The following is a 20,097-nucleotide window of genomic DNA, read 5'->3' as shown; positions in this document are numbered from 1 at the left end:
TTTATTATTTAAAAGAAGTTGCTTAAGGTTCTTCAGTCACGCTTGGTTCAATACATAGGATGTATATTACCAGTTTCTTTTTGCAATGCATGTTTTATCTCCTGCTTGCGTTTTAACACGTTCTGTTCATTTTGCTATGTGCTCTGTATTTTCTCTACCTTAATTGGAGAAAAGCTGTGGCATGTTTATCACCTGAATAAATGCTTAATTGCTGATAAACTCTCTTCATTTAAGTTTTCACTTGAGATTAGGTTAATTTGCTAGAACATATAATTTTTTTTTTAAAAAGCATTATTTCTAACCCACGTAACAGTATGTTATTCAGTGCTAGCTGTGGGAATGCTAAAAAGTATATTTTAGACTGAATTTTAGAGCCCCTGGTAGTTTTGAAACCTCAAAAACACTACCGCTGGAGTTTTAATTGATATGCAACAAAGTAGACTTTACTAATTAAAATCAAGATGCTGTGCTTTTGCTACATGGACCTTTACATGGAAAAGTAGGTTTTACACATTTCCTTTTATTGTTCAGCGTAGCAATTGCATCCTTACAGGGTTGTAGGTTGGTGGCTTACAGTTCAAAAAAAAAAAAGAAAGAAAGAAAAAAAGAGGGAGGAAAAAAAAAAAGAGAGGAGAGAGAGCTGCCACCAGCCCTGAAGACAGACAGTGGGCTTTCGTCCCTCAGACACCCCCAGAATACTAATCAGGAAAGTCAGACCCTGGAGGTCAGGGAGCAAGTCAATCATTCTAGCGATCGTCTCAGTGTGGAGGATCAAATTAGCCTGAAAAATTCAGCTGCTGGGAGGAGAGGGCGAGCAGCTGTCAGGGGCAGCAGCGAGATGCACTAATGAACCAGATGAATAGTGCAAAAGCTTGAAAATAAAAACAGGACAGTTGACATTTTTCATCTGTCAAAGCAGGAGATGCATGAAAATATAGTATTCCTGTTTTAACTCCTTAGGGGACATTCAGAATTTTTTTTAACACTCTGCAGCATTCAAACAAAAGTACTTTTTAATGAACACCTAGAGTACAAAAATGAGTATCTGTGCATTTATTTAGAATTTCTGCATGCATACAGACCCTGCGGTTGATTTTTCTTTTCTTTTTTCTTTTCTTTCCTTTCTTTTTTTGGTCTTTAGCTTGCATTTTTAACATTCTTTTTAAGGTAAGAGACAATAGCATGTAAATCCCAAAATTAACAGTGTTTTGGTAATACGGTTATAGAATGTTTGGGCGCAGCGTAGAATTGAACTGTTAGCATTGTGTTCGCTTGGGGAGCTTTAATACGATTTATTCTTACTTGAAGTTTGTATGAAGAAGTACTAAACTACTCGTGAGATGTTTTATTAGACACCAGGCAAAGGTTAGAGAATTTGGGCATTTTTTTCACGTGTATTTCCCGGCGATATTGGTGCTTAGACATGAAAGAGTTAAGCTGATATATGGAAGACCAGAAGACAGATGAGAGCCATTTTCAGCTTGTCCTGTCCCTGCTGAAGCTCACTGAGTAGCACAGCATGGACTAGCGTGTTTCACACACACTCTGCCTGTCTGGGGAATGTACACATTGTCCTTCCAAAATCAAACTTATTAGCACATGTAGAAAAGGGTGACTGACTTTGGGGCAGCGCTGTGCTCAAAGCAACATTCGTGCTGCCGCGGTTCAAAGGCTTGGAAGGCTTTGAACAGAATGGAGAGTTTTTAAATGAATTTTAAGATTTGTAATCCTGCTAGCCATAGCATTGGTTTCCACCTTAAATGTCAAGTTTTAACGTTGTCTGGAAGTCAAGCATAGGCTTACTAATACTGCTTAGAAGATGGTTGTTTGTGTAGGCGTTCTCCAGTAGCTATTCCTACATTCTTCTATTACAGTTGTAAAATACAGCTATGGATGTCCGTTCTGTTCCTCTAATGGTGTTTTGGGTGGCAATATTAATTTTTGAAATGATGTGGAATAACAAATTGAACTATGAGGGTATTTTTGTAACCTTTGTTAGCTCTTCTAATTAACAAAAACCACCCCACAAAACAATACCAGAACCCTGCAGCACTTTACCCAGGTCTAGCTGTGGGATGCTGCAAAACCTGCTATTGTTAGCCAGCTTTCTTACCAGGCAGTATTGCTTTAGATCAGATAATGTTTTTCTAATAAATGATAAGTTTTCTTCCAAAAGAAGAAAGTCCCCCTTCTGTGGTGCAAAGCCTTTCCTAACTGAGCGGTAGGTGGAATTACCCAATTTTTCCACATACGTTATTGATACAGTTGCTACAGTATACAATTAAAACACTGTAATATTAGGATTGTGATAGGCACAGCACAGAGGAAGTACGTGGACTGGTTACATTGATAGTTAAGGAACTTCTGATTTTAGCTCTGTGACAGGAATTCATTAAAATTTGCTTTTGATTTGCTAGTGTTGCAGGTTTTATGGCAAAAAGTGCACTTAAAAACACAAAAGAAAACTCTACATTTTCCTTAAACAGATGGCTGCACTGCAGAGTCCCTTTTATGGTGATAAAATGAACTTGTACTCGCTGTGCAAGAAGATAGAGCAATGTGACTATCCACCTCTCCCTTCAGATCACTATTCAGAAGAAGTAAGTAATTTCCTTTTCACAGGCTCATTTTAGTGCTGGCACGCTTCCAATGTAGTAATGAACTTGTGTAGTTTTATGTTATTTGCAGACGATGCCTGTAAGTGTTTGCTCGTTGAACTTGCTCAAGTGTTTCTGTCAAAACATTTCCCTGAAATGGTGCAAAATTTTGGGGGGATTAAAGGTGGAAACTTCATCCTGTTAGCTTCTTAATTTCATTGAGCTTCTTTGCTCAAAAGGAAATACACAATGATATGTACTACACGTCATAGTGGGATTGAGTCTTACATATGTATTATGCTTTTCTAAAAGCACAACCATACACGTTTATGCTGGGCAATCAGTTAGTGCACTGACTTTGTTTCTCTAGAGGCTTACATTAAAATCGATACAATCTAGCTCACTAGTAAAAATGAATTTAGTTCCCATTTATCTGCATTATACAACTATGAAGTACTGTTTGATACAATTGAATGGCAGGTCTTTTACAAGAAAGGGTGGGCGCTAACAGTAAATTTCAGAGAAATGTAGCAAGGCATAATATAACTGCATATCACAGCGGGGTATGTTTTAAGTTGATGCATAGCAGTTCTTTACTGTCATTAATGCATTTAAGGGGCATACTTCCTCTTTTTTTTTAAAGCAATAAAATGAAAAGAAACTAAATATTTTTCTTAAAGTAGCAAGAGTAAAAAGCATAAATGTTTGCTTGTTAATGACCTAGCGTGCTAGTTTTGAAATAACTTTCCCACTTTTAAAAGGAACAGGGTGAACTGATAGAAGCTGTAAAGCAAAGGATGCATATTAGTAACCAATTCTAATTGAATTCAGCCTATGTGAATTAAAGGTTACTTGGAAAATGCAAATAAAAACCAGCACTGAAATACCTTCCAATAAACAGGTTTTGTGCATTTTCACTTGCAGAATAGGGATTGTAATTCTGAACCTTGAATTTTTTGCTTTCAAAGACAGTGATTGGACTATTAATCAAAGATAACTGCCCAGTGTTTTGTGTTGTATTTACAGTGACAATTTTTCCTGTTTATGGAAACAAAAACTGGACTTACAAGGATAATTCCGTGACTTTGTGAAGGATGGTGATTTTGATCTATTGTGTAATATGTGCAATAAACCTCTTTGTGAGTTTACCAGTTAGTCATTTTACCTTGGCCATTCTTAATTACTATTTATTGTAGACCATAGATATGGCAGTTCTTATAACTAACTCGAGAACTGGAGGCCTAGAAATACAGTAGGGTGTGAACAATAATGCAAAATGATAGCAAGAATGTCAGGGGCCGTTCTTTGTTGTGTCATTCATGCTGTCTTCCTTTTTCCATGAAGCGCATGAATATTTCACATATCTGCATCCTCATCCTCTATTCTTCTTGACTAATTTTCAGACTGTCTGCATTTGCATTTCACATGGTAGCTGATTAGGAGATGCCGAGTGCAGCAGTGAAACCTCAGCAGGCGGTTTCCATGGTGACCTTCAGCAGGATTTTAATGATGATACCACTAGTGGTTCGTTGAAGTTGGCCTGCCTGCGGGGCTACTTCACTGCAGCTAAGTGTGAAGTTGGATATGCGGATTTCCAGCCAAGGGGCAGATATCAAAGCCTGGCCCAGATAGAAGGTCTTGGAGTTGGGACAGGGAAAGAGGTTCCACCTTTTGCTTACCTCTGTGTAGCTTTCAGTGTTGGAAGCAGATGCAAAGTGCAGGTTATATTTTCTTCATTTGAGAGCAGGCGTTTACTTCTATGCTTTGAGTAAACCAGGTAGTTATAAAATTCACCAGCGAGTTTAAAATATAATGAGAGATTCAGAGCTGTAATAGATGTGGAAATAGTAACTTAAAAAAAGTAATCAACTGAGCTATAGAGATGGCACTGAGAGCATTTCTTTTGTTCCACTGTGAAAACTTGCATTATCTACAGTGTATGCAAAAAATCCCATGTATGTTTGCTAGTTACTGCACCAGAGTATAATTAAAAAGAAGAAAAGTCTTTTCTGAAAAAGGCTTTATTAGCATAAACAGTTAAAAAAAAAAAAAAAAAAAAAAAAAAAAAGGAATGAGCAAGCATTGTCTATTGTGTAGTTTTACTCTCCTAAATGATCTGTACTGGGAAGCTAGGGATCTACTCTTTAAGCAAACTGGGGGCACATTCTGAGCAGTAATGTTCAGGAGCTTCTATAATCTATATTCTATATCTATATATCTATATAATATTCACATATTCTGTAATGAAGAATTTTCTGAAAGAGCACTTCTATTGAGCATTCATGGCTGTACCCTGTGATGTAGGAGTGTGAACACATTACAAAGTATTAGGCAATTGCTTTTTGGGGTAAACGTAAGTAAATTTTAATGAGATAAATTTTTGATTAGAAATCCTAGTGTTTTCACAAACTTTGTTGAGCAGTAAGAGTTATTATCCAAGATTTTTGAATGTTTAACAACTTCACGTATCACCGTTCTTGTATGTTCCTTAAGAAACCCTGATGTTCAGGGTAAGCGGTATTTACAGAAATATGTTTTACTTTAGGGAGTTGAAAGCTGGGGCTCCCTTGCCGCCCCCAGTCAATACTCATAAAATCCTGTCAGCCAATATTAGCATCCCATTGCTTTTTATGGTGGGTGAAGTCTTTCAGTCTTCCCTCTGAGGTGCTTTTCCTCACAAGTCCATAGCCAGGCCCCTGGTCTGGAATTGCCGTGTGGGTTGCCAGCATTCCTTCCAACACTGAGTTTCAGGAAGGTCTCCTATTCAGAGTAAGGTTGGTGAGTTTATTATTATTATTTTAGTCATCCAAGATTTCTTATACGAAAAGTTTTCTTTCTCAATTGCGTGACAATGCCAAGTACTTGCCTGTCACAGTACTTAGTGTTCCCCCCTCCCCTTCTCCTGACTTGAGCGATAATTGTTTATTTCATAGCTGACAAACCTGCTAAAGTTAAAGAAAGTGTATCCCACTGCTCCAGTGTCAGGCTAAGCTCCAGGCTAAACACAGTCATTGTGCTAAGTGCACAGAGGAGGTTAAGAACAGTAAGCAGCCAAAGAAGTTTGCAGCTTGGGGATGTGGGGATGCAACAGGAGCTGCTTCCAGCTCAGTCGTAAGTCTGTTCTGCCTGTTGGCCAGTTTGTGCTAGTTAATACTAAAAAAAATTATTCTGTCTATAGTGGTAGTCTGACTTGAGAACTCCAGTGCCTCTTCCTGTGGTACTGTCATGCTTTTCTGCTTCATGAGAATTTCATTAGCACTAGAGAGGCTGACAAGTGATCTCAGGTTCATTCAGATAGTTACTCATGTAGGTAGTTAAGAAGTAATACTATGGCCAAGCATTAGCAGCCAGCAGGAGCCCATTTTCAGTTGTGAAAGGCTATCTTCACGTGTAACTATTTTCTTTCTGCTATGCTCTCTTACAACTGAAATTCTGGGGAGGGGAGGGAGAAAGAGATTTAGCAGTGTTAGCAATGAGCAGCATTTAAGTAGTAAGACTTATAGCCACATTGATGACTGCCATTTATTTGACTGTGATATAATTGCAAGGGATTGTTACCCCACTGATAGAGCTCATCTCTTGTACTGTGTTGAGAAAAGCATTTCTAAATAAACAGATTCACGGCTGTCTCTTGTTAATAACATTCTCATAAACCTTTTCTTGCATCTGGACAGCAGTAGCTGTATGATCACTTTGGTTAGGGTTAGTAAATCACAAGTTGCAGTCAAGGCATCATGTAGATGGCTCTTTAGATGTACTTACAAAGATGAATAGGGTATGAAAGCCTTTCCTAATGCAGTGATGCCATTTTGCTCATGTCTTTGTAACCATTGAATCTCTATGGCTGTCTTTTGAAGCTCTATAACAGAAGTAACAAAGCAACTCTAAAGGAAGGCATCCTGTTTAATGACTTAATTTCAGACTCAAATTATTTACTAGTTTTAATATTTTTTAAAATGGAAAAGATCAGTTTAGAAAACAAAATCAGTTACCATAGGCCAGCAATTAAAAAAAACATGAAGTGGACTAGTGAAGCTAAATACAACTTCTCAAGCTTTTTGCACGTTAATTTATTGGAGGATCTACTTGTATTGTTCTACCTTCAGCCAATTTACTGGTAAAAGAGAGAATCCTGTTATTCCTCTAATGATAGCTTTATAGGTGTCAGTCCTTCACAGTCTTTTACTAAGACTTTATTTACTCTGTGCAGTTCTACTGAACAGATGGAACTCTTCACAGATAAAGATATATGTATATGTACAAGATTCGATGTTGTATTCCCCAGATAAATTACATTTGTATTTTCTTTCTAAAATGTTTACATATTTGGTGCTAATTTCAGGATTGGGGTTTTTGGATGTTGTTAAGTGTTTCCTGTTTGTCATGTAGGCTGTATGAGCTGTTGCACGGCAAGCTGTTGCTCTGCTAATATACTGTGTCTGCTGGTAACTGTCACCCAGCTGCTGCTTCTCCAGGAGCTTATTGTACTTCTTCTATTACATTTTGGCAATTATTTTTTATGGTAGTACATAATTTCCAGTGTTCTATTCCCCAAATAATTGGGCGTTACTATGGACTAATAATTTTTCCTGTCAGTGATGATATTTCTATTTATTGCCTGCCAGAAGGAATGTGATAGCTTTTAAAATCCGTTAGTCAGATAAACTTAACATATTTGAGATTCAAATAGCAGGTCTGTTGCTGGATCTGGCCATCCATCAAAAGGAGAAACATTAAAGTAAAATCTGCAATCTGATCGCTGTCTTCAGAATTCATCATCTCATATATAAGTATTAATTTCACTTCACTAAAGAAGGAGAGTGTTCTAGTGACAGTTTTTGTATTATTAATTGTGGAGGAACCTGTACAATGTGTGCTGTTTGCAATTTCTGCAAACCAAGTTGTAAATAGTTGTATGTAATGTTTCTTCCTTCAACTTCAGGACTTCCTACTCTAATGCATTGAAATTCATCTTCAGAAAAACTAAGAGTATAATTAGAATTTAAAATCCTTCTTGATCTTTTTATACAAAGCAGGAAGGGAACTCTCTGATGGCACATTTGAATATGCTTGTCTGTGTTGCCTTTGAATAATCATGGTGATGAGGTCACTCTGTTAGTTGCAGGAACTAGGTTTTCTGAGTAATCACACCTAAGAATGCTTCTGTGAACATATTAATTGTTTCTTCCTATAAAGAAGAATTAACAACTTAGCCCTACAAATAAAAACCAGGACTTAGTCCAAAGGTTATTTACTTCAGCATCATGTTTCCGAGGCCAACATAATGTGATATTTCGTCAAAATACTTTCTTACTTTTACAGAATTTTACTGAGTCAAAAGTGGACGTTTTAAATTAAGAAGTCTTCACCGGCTTTATTAGGGCTTGCCATTTAAATGATGTATAATGAAGTTACATGCACATTTGAAGTTATATGTTGGAAGAATTTGAACTTAGGTCTCCTCATTACTTTTTATGTTCATATTTTTTTCTGGCAATAGTATAAGATGTTTAAAAAAAAATAGATTGAGTTTTGCATACATGCTTGCATAAAACTGTGTGCAGTATGTGTTGAGAGAGAGTGCTGAGTGTGTGTTCATGCAGAGTTGCTGTGCTGGGCTAATTGTTGCCAGTCTTTTCAGTTTGAATTTGAGAATGCGTAAATACTACTTGGCAGGATTGTTGGCTTTCTTACATGTTATTTTCCTCTCCTAGCTGCGACAATTAGTTAATATGTGCATCAACCCGGATCCGGAGAAGCGACCAGACATAACCTATGTCTATGATGTAGCGAAACGTATGCATGCACACACTGCGAGCAGCTAAACAGACATCAGATCCCGAAGATCAGAAATGTTCAAGTATTTTAAATAAATCATCCCACCTCTTTGCATTACAGAAATGTAATTATTTGCAGCTTACTGTTGTGCTTTGTAAACCCATTTATATACGAACGTCAATGTTTTATTTTATTTTTTACTTTTTACCAACTTGCAGTTTTAACAGATTTAAATATGTAAAGCATAACTTCAAAAGATACTGAGAGCCGCTGTTTTCCACATTAAGTGAGTTCAATGATGTTTTCTTTACCGATGAATGGGTTCAGTTGGGCCTCAGTTCTAAAACACGGTTGCACTTTTGCACAGGATACAGATATTAGGCTTATGTATAAGCAAAATGTCTGAATCTCTCACCTTTTTAGTAATTTATAGGAAATATGAATCTGCACAGTTATGTTTATTTTAATCTTAGTTCTAAAGGGGGTATAATTATTATAGAAGGTTACTGTATTTTATACCGAATTATAGTTTGCAGTTCTCAGCACGTGAGTAGACAGATGACATGATTAGTTCTGTGCTTGCCAAATGTGATGCAAAAATAGTTAGTGGAAAAAAACCATACACTGAAATTGTTTTAACGTCCCTTTTCATTTTGCTATTCTGTCATAATGCACATAAAACGTCTGTTGGAGGTTTTATGGGAGAATTTAAGGTGTTGATTCTGCAGTTTGATCATTTTCAATAGCCTTGTACAGCACAGCCCTGGGGCAATGTGAGTGTGCATAGCTGAGTGTTAAAACCATGCAGATGCTGCTTGTAGCGGATAGCGTTCTTTTGAGGCTAACATGTATTAGAAGATCTGATTAAAAGATGCGATCTTTAAGTTACCAGTTTCTATTCCTGTAAATGTCACTGTTTGTAGACTTTTGTATTTAAAATAATTTGACCTTCCAATACTGTATTTAAAAATGCTTTTAAAATACCAAAATCTTTTTGGAAAATATATAGCTGTGTACTAAAGCACAATATATTCTTCACAGATATCAGATTTTGTATATCGTATCCTAAGAAGTAGCTTTATATTTAGCAAAAGTAAATTTTAGCATTTATGTTTCAAAGAAAGTTGCCACTTATTTTGGAAATAATTATTGATGCAAAATACTTCATTATTTAAAAGGAGATTCACAGTATTGTGTTAAAACCTCTCTGGTATGCTTAATAATGTTTTCATTGTTAAGGGAAAAAGGGAGCTCAAAAATAGAGATAGGACTCAAATTTCTTGAATATCAAGACTAAACACTTTGAGAATACACAACTGTCAAAACAGAGTTCTTACCAATGAGATTGCTAAGAAGTTGCTACTGACAGTTAAACCTTTTTGTTACGTGGGTTAAAAGAAGTTAGTTTAGAGAAAATAGCAATACGTATATCCACACAGCACAGTTTCTAGATGTAGTCAGTTCCCTACACTTTTTGTTCTGTTGTTTTTTTTCTCTGTGCAGCGTTTTATTACATGTAATGCCCAAAGAATATCCAAATGTGGGAAATCTGGAGTTAGGTCAGCTGTGCTTAGAGTAGGTGGGTTGTTTTTTGTTTTTTGTTTTTTGTTTTTTTTAAATTAGAAATACTGTGGAAATTCTGTATGCTAAAATGTAGGAGTTTTTAAACAGTGTGTGCCACGTCTTCATCTTAGTACATTGTATTTCTGTTGTTGTTTTAATTTCCAGACTTGGTAGGACAAGTCTTTAATTTTCCTTCTTGCTGCCATATTTACTTGATCCAGTCTTGTAGGACTCCAGTGGAACAATGTACAGGAAGAAAGTGTTTCAGAAACCTTGGTTTGTGTTTAAAAACCTCTATATTTGCATTTGTGTATTATCTGATAACTGTGTTTTAAACAAATGATGGTTATATTCTAGTTCAGATGTCAGAGTGAAATGGTTTGTATTGACAAAGGCAGCACAGTACTTGCTTGACTGCTGCGATTAGTTTTTAAGATGCGCAAGTGCTCCAGTCGTTCTCTGAAATGGGCTAGGATATTGCAAAGTCACTGACAAAAAACCAATGCAATCAGGCTATCTGCATCTAATACCATGCATCAAGTATTATTACTTTGCCTGGAAGTAACCAATGATAGATTTTTGTTTTTCATTTTCTGGAAGGATATGTGGAGTAAAGAAACGATGAGTTAAAAGTTAGCAGATGTTTCATTGGTGTGGGTGTGGATTCTTTGTATTGCTGATTAAATTTTGTGCTGAGTAAAAGAAGTAGTTGTTTCTGTTTTTAAAACTGTAGAATAAATGGTACAAATGACTCGGGTACCGAGGTTTGTATTTGAGAAGTCTGTATGGGTTAACAGAATTGCTGGTGTAACCGAGGTTCTAGAATCCATCCCATAAGCACCTGGTAATGTATGAAAACAATCTTGTAATAATTCCATGTGTACTGTACATTTTATAAAACGTTTCCTGTTATAGAAACGTCATTCTATTTTTTATCCTTTGTTGTTGGTGAGGTTTGGCACTATTTATTTAAAACTATGCCATTACATGTTTGTTTTCTTTAAAATGAACCTGTTATATTTCTAAGGAGAATGGTCTGACTTGCACCCCTTTTATTTCAGTACTACTACAGTATTAATGTGTTTCATGACTGAACTTTGTGCTTTGAATGACATTGCATTAAAATCTCATCTACTATCTTGAAAGCTCCCCTGCTGTGCAGTAGCCTAATAAAAATAAAGCATAGAGATATCAATTATAGTGTAAAAATAACAGTGCTTCTGTGATATTTTTCCCACTTTTCTTATTACAGATATGCTACAGTAGTTGCTGCTGGTCTTGCAGTTTACTGTTTCCAGTATTTAATTATAGGTGAGTGTTCTAGAATTGTAATGGTAGAAGGTACATCCAAAAACTTTGTCATACCATTTGTCAAAAATTGTATCTAGAAACACTGCAGAAGATATTTTCATAATGAATTATAAACTGTGCTTTTATCTAAAATTACTCTGAAACAATATGGAAATACCTAGAAGGGCTAAGAATAAGGAAGAGCTCCTATTTGTGACCCCAGCTTTTTTGAGCTCCTGTCAGCTCCTGTTTAGAGAGCATTATTTTTTTTTATGGAATTTCAGTAATTCTTGGTGAATTTGTTTGCTCACAATGAATAAGTGGGAATCAGTAAGGTATCTATAAATCATGTGCTGTGCTTTTTTTTTTGTTGTATGTCTTTGTTTTGGTAGGACAGACAACGTATTTTTCCCAGTTCTCTTCAACTTCAGTGATCCAGTTACTCGTTGTATGAGCAGGCAATAGAAGTATGTGTTCTTCTTGTAATGAGCTGAGACTTTAAAAACATGCCAATATACAGGAAGATGAAATGCAGCATTAGATGTGTCTGAGCAGGCTAGTGTTTTATTCATGCACACGATTAAGACAGCCATAAAGAGTGAAATTGTTGACAGAGTCTTGGAAATGGAAAGGGACTTCTGTTGCCAGTGGTTCTCAGCTATCTCTGAATGGGACCCAAAAGTGCAGTGATGTTTGCTTTCAACAAACCATCCGCTCGGTCTCTGTCTTGGCAGTTAGCCAGCGAGAACAGAATCTTAATGGCTGAATTTGAATGCCGATGGCAATTGCTGTGTCAGGTATTTGTGCTTTTAGAAACCAGAGGTTTATGTGAGAGGAAGACAACAAGGGCCTTCAGCTCGTGTTTTGTGGAGGGATAATTCAGTCTGGAAGTACAGGTGCTGAATAGCAGAGTTGAAATAGCTTTCCCCCCCCCATCATTTTAATACCATTTTGGCAATCTGATGTTTTTCCATTCCTGCCACGTCCCCGTATCAGCTAATAGCCAGTGACAGTGCTGATCTTCTGGGTTCTGATCTTTGGTTTGGTCTGGATGAATAACTAAATTTTCCTGCTGAGATCACTGAAGGGGGGAAATGCAGGTGCTGGTCATACCCAGTGATGTGTTACTTAATTGCCAAATGTGATTCAAATAGAGATTTTAAAGGATTTTTTCCAGTCTTCACTCCTTTCCCTAAGTCTTGTTCCTGAGGTTTTTGTTCTTGATTTTCGTATTCATTCATTGCCTCTGCTTCATCTTCTCTGTTGTCTCTTCTTCTCTCTTTCAAACTTGAAGTTCTTTTTTTCCAAATGGCCAATAGTTTCATTTTTTCTTCGTGACTTTGCTAAAATCCACCCACTCTTGCCTTTTCAAATTTTATCTGTAACCATAGGCAAGCTCAATGTTGGTTTTTTTTGTTTTGATCACTACTTAGCTCCATTGTTCTTCATTCAGTTTTTCTAGCTGCCACTTTGATTTCTTGTTTTAGACAGATGTTTTCACAGCCTTCATCATTCCCATGACCTCATCTTTACTAAATACTGTGTGCTTTATTATCTCTCATTTTTAAATTCCTTTTCTCTGATCACTACCTGCTCTCTTTCAGCATATCTGTCTTTATCTCTCCTTTACCCTGTCACTCACTCCTTTTGGGATCTCCAGTCTATTAACCTTTCTGACTCTTACTTTTCTCAGCTGCTTCCTTCCTTTAGTGGCCTTACCTCTTTTGACTCACTGGTCTTTATTTTCATCTCTGTCTGCTTCTCTGTATGTGGTTTCTTTGGTTGCTTCTCGCAATGCCCTGTCTCTAATACCTTCCCTAGACATCTTTTCATGTTATTTCTTAATTTCTATTCTTGTCTTTCTGAATATTGCTGAAGAGTGTCGGCACAACAAAGCTTTGGACTGTGCTCTGCCTTACCTGTTCTAATTCTCCTTCCAAATGGACTTTTTAACCACTTGGGTCGTGTCTTTTTTTTCTTGGTGAGTTTGATTCCAGGTTTGCTTTTCATTTTAGGTTTTATGTGTTTGTTTTTCTTCTTCCCCAAGTTGTTCTGCTTTCTTACAATCTGTTTCTGAACCAGGCCTCTGCCTCTCACCTGTGAGAGTTTGTCCCTTTAATTTCTTCAGCTTTTTTCATTTACTCTTTTCTTTCATGACTTGATTTGGCTTTCATGAATGACTCCTTCACTAGCAACCAAATTTCTTCTACTCTCATCTTGAAGTGTGTGGCTCCCCTCATCTTAACTACTTCTCTGTTTAATACTTTTTTCCTTTATTCCGCATGTAGCATCCCCTTATTTTATGTACCTGAATGTCCTCTCTCTGTTTTTGTTTTCATGTCTTTTGTTTTGCCCTGTGATTCAAGTGTCCCAAAGATCCAGTGCCCCCTTCCCCAGTTAGGTTCTCTCACAATTTAATCCCTGGATGATTTCTTGACTCTTTGGCCAGTTTTTCACCTGTTGATTCAAAGATCTAATTTTTATTCCAATCTCCCTCTAGACATTTTCCAACGTCCCTGATGATTTTATTTGCATTTCTATCTTCTCAGACCACAGTCTTTCTCTCTCTGATATGTCTGCTGGTCATATGTCTCTCAAGTCAGCAGTACCAGATTCCACCTCTCTTCACTGTCCTTTTATCTTTACCATTGTAACTTCTGTGTCATTTTGGACTTCTGTTCCTCCCTTCGAAGTATCAAAATTGACAAGAGTAAACAGTGGTCCTTGGCCTTTAGCTGTTTCATGTGCTGAAGAAGGAATCCGTGTCATTACCAATTGTTTTGTGTTTTTAAGGCAGTTCAGTTTTGCAAATTTGATCCTGTTTTACAACTTCAGAGCTGGAACCTCAAAGGTTCTTAAGTTTGGGCCATGATTTTGTTTTCTACCACTTCAGTTGCAGGTTTTGTCTTTCATGTCTGAACCTTATGTAATTCTATCTTGTTCTATTTCTGCATGTACAGCTAACAGTTATTCTCTTGTGTTACAGCAGCCTGGTTGCAGTGCATTTACCTTTGTTTTTAAAGTAAGAATGTACTTCACAGCTTCACTGGCTGGGTGCAGTGTATGAGTGTATGGTGTGGTGCTCCTCTTCGACGCTGTCCCTCTCTTACAGTGGTTTCTCTTAGTTGCTGTTCTGTGTTGTGGATGTTGGTGGTATGGCTGAAACTTCCCAGCGGTTTTCTGTGATATTTTGTTGCTGTGTGACAGCAGTGGGGCAAAATGGCATCTGACATGAAAGTGCGTATGAATCAAAGGTGTGTCACTGGATTCGTCTATGTGGAAAATATGGCCCCTCTATCAGATAGTATCATCGTGCTCTTCGTATCTGTTATTTCCATGGAAGTAAATAGGAGGCATTACTTTTGAAGCAACCTGTGTAGTAACTACTTATTTGCACCATAGTAATTCTTTACTTAGAGAGGATCAGTTTGTGGTTGGCAAAAAGCAGGTTCTTTTATAGTGTGTGTTGAGTTCTTGTTTCTTTTTTGTTGCCAGTTTGTGTAATGTCATACTAGTGTTGAATTTGTTCTTTTACAACTGCTTTAGTAATGTGTGGAGGCCTTACCATTTTTGTGTGGTAGAAATCTTTTGATGTGTGGAAATAAAAAGAACATAAGAAATTAGGTACATTGAGTCCTTCCTTATAGTTTCACTGTTGTGGTACGAGGGAGAGGTCCCTGGTCCAGCCTCCTGCTAAGAGCAGGATCAGTGCTGAGTTTGGAACAGGGCTCTGGGCTTCAGCCATTAAGGTCTTTAAAACCTCCCAACCACTTGGGAGGTGGGTTGTAAATGTCCAGAGATGGAGATTGTGTAGCTTCTCTGAGCCACGTGCCAAAAGCTTATCTAGCCTCACCATAAGCGTCGTTTTCCTGAGTTTGTCACACTTCTCAGTTTCAGATCTTGGCTGTTTGTTCTCATACTATTCTTCAGATGTTATTTGTACTATAAAACAGGTAAGTCAAATACTGAAACAAATTGCTTCATTTCATTCAGTGGTATTTCATTTTCTCGGATGGCTAACAAATGTGTGTGTAGTAAATATGTATCCTGTATGACATGTACTCTGTATTCATTTTACTGGAGTGTAAATAAAAATTTGAGGCAGTAAAAATTTGAATGTTCTGTGACATTTACTACTTAGATGCCATCAGTACTTAATTTCTAAACCTGCTAGATGTTTCCCAACAGAGTATTGTTCTGCCCATCTTGGTGAAGCAGGGGATTCAAGATCCTGGATGTAACTTGGTGTTTCTGTCTTCTGGAGCATCCCTCAGGAGAGGTAACTGACCACTGGTAGAAAGAAAGAAGTCAATGTGCATCTGAATAATTACTGATTATGGGGACTCTACTTCTCTGTCCTTAGGTGCTGGTTGGAAACTTGCCTGAAGAGATGGATCAAATCTGAGATTTGGGGCTGGAGTGACTTTGGGGTGGGTGAAGGGTGGTTTTCAGGGGAGTTTTGGCATATTTTCCCAGGTGTTCAATGGGACAGCAACGCTTGAAACTTCTGACAACAAATTTCTTGGAAGCAAATGAAAAGTATGACATACGCTTATAAATTTGACAGGAAAAATCACTCTTAATGAGATAATTTCCTTAAAACAATAATTCCTTCTTGATCTTAGGAGATAATCTTTTAAAAAAGATAGATTTATGGGGTGGAGGTAGTGTCTGTGTGTCACGTTTGTACTGGAGCTTTTACTTAACAAGGTATGGACTTGTTGACTTGATAGTGGAGCGTCACAGCTGTCTGGCAGCTGGGGTCCTTTTCTTACCTCATTCCACAGCCGTGCAGCAGAGCTGGATGGACAGGAGGTGTTATCCCAGCATCCCCTGTGCAGCATTTGCTTCCAGGCAGGTACTGGTCTGAGGTGAAGCTGTATGTGCCCCTCTGCTTGCCTGCATGAGCCGTGTAGGTCAGAACCTCTGGTTGTGAGATAGAAGAGATTTAGAGGGACCTTGTCAGCATGCATTTCTATGTATGTCAAGTTGGCTGCGGTGGAACTTCAGCTGATGTTCAGTTATTTGTGGTGACTTGATGTGGTTCAAAAGCTTAAAAAATAAAGGAATTGCAAATGTTTCAGACTCATGAAAGAGTATCTTTTAAGGGTATATAATTACACATTATTCATTATGTGTTCATAGCAATAATACTTCTTTGTTTGCTTATTCTAACACAGTTAAATTAGAGCATAATTTTTCTATACTGTGATCTATCAGAAGGATTAAAATAGTTCCTTCTGTGCTTTCTCTCATTGGAGAGGAGGAAACTGAATTCCAAGTCTATTGTGGAAGTCAGGAAGACCCTGCTGTTGCAGCTGTAAGGGTTCCACTTGTAGATGGTGGGAGTTTCTTCCAGGGCAGAAGCTCTGCTAGACAGGTACAAGACAGCTTTCTGATGATCAGTTTTAATGGGCTTTCAGGGAGAAAGGGCTCTTAAAGCATTCACGTTCAGAAAGCAGTGAGCTTTCTAGTGTTATGTGCTGTGCCATAGCAGTAGACTTTGGAAATACGAAAGTCTCCAGCTACAGCCCAGTCTTAACACAGTTAAGAGTTCAAGGGATGGCTGCTTGTCCTTTATTTGGAGCAGGTTTTCAAGAGAGAGGCTAAAATGTAGAATGACTGAGAAACCTTTCCTCAGGTGGGGGTTTTTGTAGGTAGTTTGCATAGGCAGTTGATTAAATAGCAATTTGGTAATTTGATTAACTATGAACGGTTGTTTGTTTTCTATAGTCCAGGTGTTTGTTTTCTATGTTCAAGTGTTCCAATTCAGGGCTAGTTTGATTTTAGGATGACTTAAACAGCTCAATCATGGTATAATTGTAGACATAGGACATACCTACAAAATCTGTCCCGTTTTTGTACTTTCCTGTGTTGTTTTTTTTGTTGCTGTTTGTTTTTGAGAATTTTTTTGCTTGCTTACAGAAGTAGAAAAGATGGAGAAAGAACACTCTCTCATGTATTGCCAATTACTTTATCATCTTCACTGGAACTGTACTTACAACTGTGCTGTGTCCCACTTTTGAATACCATCTCTCATCTGATGAGTGTGGAAATAGTCTTTAAATATAGAGGAAAGCAAGATAAGTTTTTGGAAACAAGCACTGGAGATTTAAAAAAAAATTTACATCAAGTAAAGCAATAATTAGTTGCTTTTGTTGCTTGTCTTTTTAGTTCTACATAGATAAATGGATGAATTAAATAGGAGCTTGAATATATGATGTTTCCCTGTTAGTTTACCAAAAACTTCTTCATTTAAAAATATGCTTAAAACCCCCTAATGTAAAATGATAATTTTATATACATTTGTGTATATGTAGTAGCAAGGCTTGCAAAGTGCTGCATGCTCCTTTATAGGAGGGCTTTGTAAGTTATAGTAGTGACCCAGATGTACTTGCTGTTCCTGATGGCTGCATTGTGCTGCTGTGAATGTGTTCATGTTCTCATGGTTAAAATCTAAGGACTGATCTTTACGTACATGAAATGTAAGGCTTACACCTTAAAATAAATAAATAAGTAAATAAAATCCTTATACTGCAAAAATAAGGCAATTATTTGGTCTTTCCAGAATGCTGTTTCCTGTGTGTGGGTATCAGTGGTAAGCATGGCTGTTAGCACGGCTGGTGCTTGTTTGAGCATCATTAAATGGAAGCCTGCTGACACTGCCCATTGATCAACCAGCCTGCACAGGGCCTCTGGGCCACAGCATTTCCTCCTCCATTGCTTCCTTCTCTCTGAGGATAACCACTTGGAAGAAATGACCCATTTGCCTGGAGTTTTCAGAAGCAGTGGGCAGTTCAATGCAAGTTGTCAGTTCGTGCTATGAGGGCAAAGGGTCATGCAGGTGACCCATCTCTGTCATTGGCTTTCTGTTGCTGCAGCGTTTGGATGTCCCTCACAGCAAGGCATCCCAGACAAGCCTTGTGAAACTCCAGCAGTGTGCATTGTTTGGAAAGCAGTCATGTCACAAAGGGTTGGTTTGAGCCATAATGTTTTTCTAAATGTTTTTTTTTGTTTTTAATAATGAAATGCTTAGGATTCTAAGCAATGTATTTGTGGGATTATATTTTTAATGAAAATTCTTTGTATCTCTCTGGGTCTGCACTGGTTGGTGATGATAGTTCTAGATGGACAGGAACAGGTGACGTTCAGTTAATATCCACAAAATGAAACAAGTTCTTTTGAAATTCTTCCCATTTTATTGTTGTTGTCAGTCTTGGCTTGTATGTTCTCCTTAATAGCATTGATGAATCTAAAAACTTATGTAAGCTTTTATAAAGACAGTTTAGATATTCTAGTACTGTGTGATATGGGAACTTCGTGTGTATTTGGCATTAATGATTTATATTTCTTTTCTGTGAGAATTTTGAATTGGATGTGATCAGAATTGATTAATAGAATGGGGATCAAATGCCATAATCCTGATCAGAATCTCACTGTACCAAAATGGCACATCTATATGAGAACATTGTATGGTGTATAGTCCATCATCTAATAGAAGAGCCTTTGTGGTGTGCTGAACTGTGGCAGTGGTTTGCCTGCAGTAGAGCACCTTCCAGGTGCATAGCTTCTGCCTGCTTTGTGGGCTTTTCTTGGACTTATCCCTGTCTTGGTTCTTGCTGACTGGTCAGTTCTGACTATCTATGGAACTCTGAAAAGAATGGTATGTTATAACTGAATTTTATTATACAGTACTGGAGCTGAAATTTCTGTTTTTAAGATGCCATCTTAAAACATTTCTTCCTTTTAAGCTGTAAGTTCTGCCATTCTCATAGACTCAAAATACGGTCAGTGTTATTTCTTAAAGTAACTTCTTAGTTTTATCTAATAAGAAACTAAAGTACAAATTCTTTGTTTGACTGCATTAAGTGCCTCAGAGTTGAAATTAAATGGAATCGATTGTTTTCTTCAGACCTCTCAATATTTGTCTTCATATTCATTCTTTAAGGTCCTAACAAAGTTGAAATGCGATATTTCATTCCTGACATTTAATCCATGAAAATGTCCTTGGAGAGGCATGATTCCCTTAATATAATGTTTGTGTACCTTGCGATGAGTGTACACTGCTGTAGAGTAGTATCGGAATTGTTTTTGCTCTGCTGAAGGATGTGAGTTGGAAGTATACGTGCCTCTTTGCAGACCATTTTATGTAATTGCCATGTAATAAAAATGTTCTAGTCTTGGGGCTATTTTCTGTTGAAATATTTATTAAAAAAAAACAGCAAACAAACGTACAGAATCAAACTGTAACACAAACTAACATTGTGCTAATTGGATCCACTGTGGTTAGCTTACAAATGGATGCAGGTAGTATTTCTGAGCTCACTCCTCGCAGATACTTTAAGGTACAATGGGTGTGTAGGTCTGTCCTTCTGTAGTGTTGGTCTTACTGTTTGGCTACTAGGACACTGACTCCTGAATGAGCAGTTTTGGAGAGCTGTGGCCATCTAGCTGAGCAGCGTGTGCCAAGGACAGATTTTGCCTGACACACAAGTCAGCAGTCAAAGCATATTGAATGTGGAAGTGCCATCGTGGGGGCTCTGTCAGCTGTGCTCCAGCTCACAGGTCACTGTTCTGTTATTCGCATAGTAAAGCACTGTAGGTGTTTTTTTTTTTTTTTATATATATATATATATATATATATATATATATTTTATGTTGGGAATTTTTCATAAGATAAGCCTTAATTGAAATGTTCTTTTCTTAAAGCTGCAGTTTACTAATATAAGCTGTAGCAGTGCACAGGGTTAGTGGTGGTGCTGAGGCCAGCAGTGACAGCAGAAGCATGGGGTCATCTTTGTAGAAGTTAATTGGTGGCTGCATTACCCACTTGTGCAAGAACTTTATTTATTCAGAACTCTGTTAAGAA

At 37.4% G+C, this 20,097-nt stretch overlaps 1 protein-coding gene across 4 annotated transcripts in view; it reads left to right on the top strand.

The window, feature by feature from the left end:
- Nucleotides 1-19,428, top strand: part of NEK7 (NIMA related kinase 7) — a 71,224-nt gene extending 51,796 nt beyond the window's left edge. For 2 of the 4 annotated variants that reach the window (XM_048945254.1, XM_048945255.1), the window contains exons 10-11: nucleotides 2,487-2,600; nucleotides 8,312-19,428. In XM_048945254.1, the coding sequence (XP_048801211.1) occupies nucleotides 2,487-2,600; nucleotides 8,312-8,422 (225 nt within the window). In that variant the 3' untranslated portion in view covers nucleotides 8,423-19,428. Of the gene's footprint in view, nucleotides 1-1,141; nucleotides 1,168-2,486; nucleotides 2,601-8,311 lie in introns of all 4 variants that reach the window. The other 2 variants (XR_007377076.1, XM_048945256.1) reach the window with 2 other exon arrangements.
- The last annotated feature ends 669 nt before the right edge of the window (nucleotides 19,429-20,097 follow it).

Source organism: Lagopus muta, chromosome 5 (assembly GCF_023343835.1).
Source record: "Lagopus muta isolate bLagMut1 chromosome 5, bLagMut1 primary, whole genome shotgun sequence".
Taxonomy (NCBI): domain Eukaryota; kingdom Metazoa; phylum Chordata; class Aves; order Galliformes; family Phasianidae; genus Lagopus; species Lagopus muta.
This window is presented reverse-complemented; position numbering and strand designations above follow the sequence as displayed.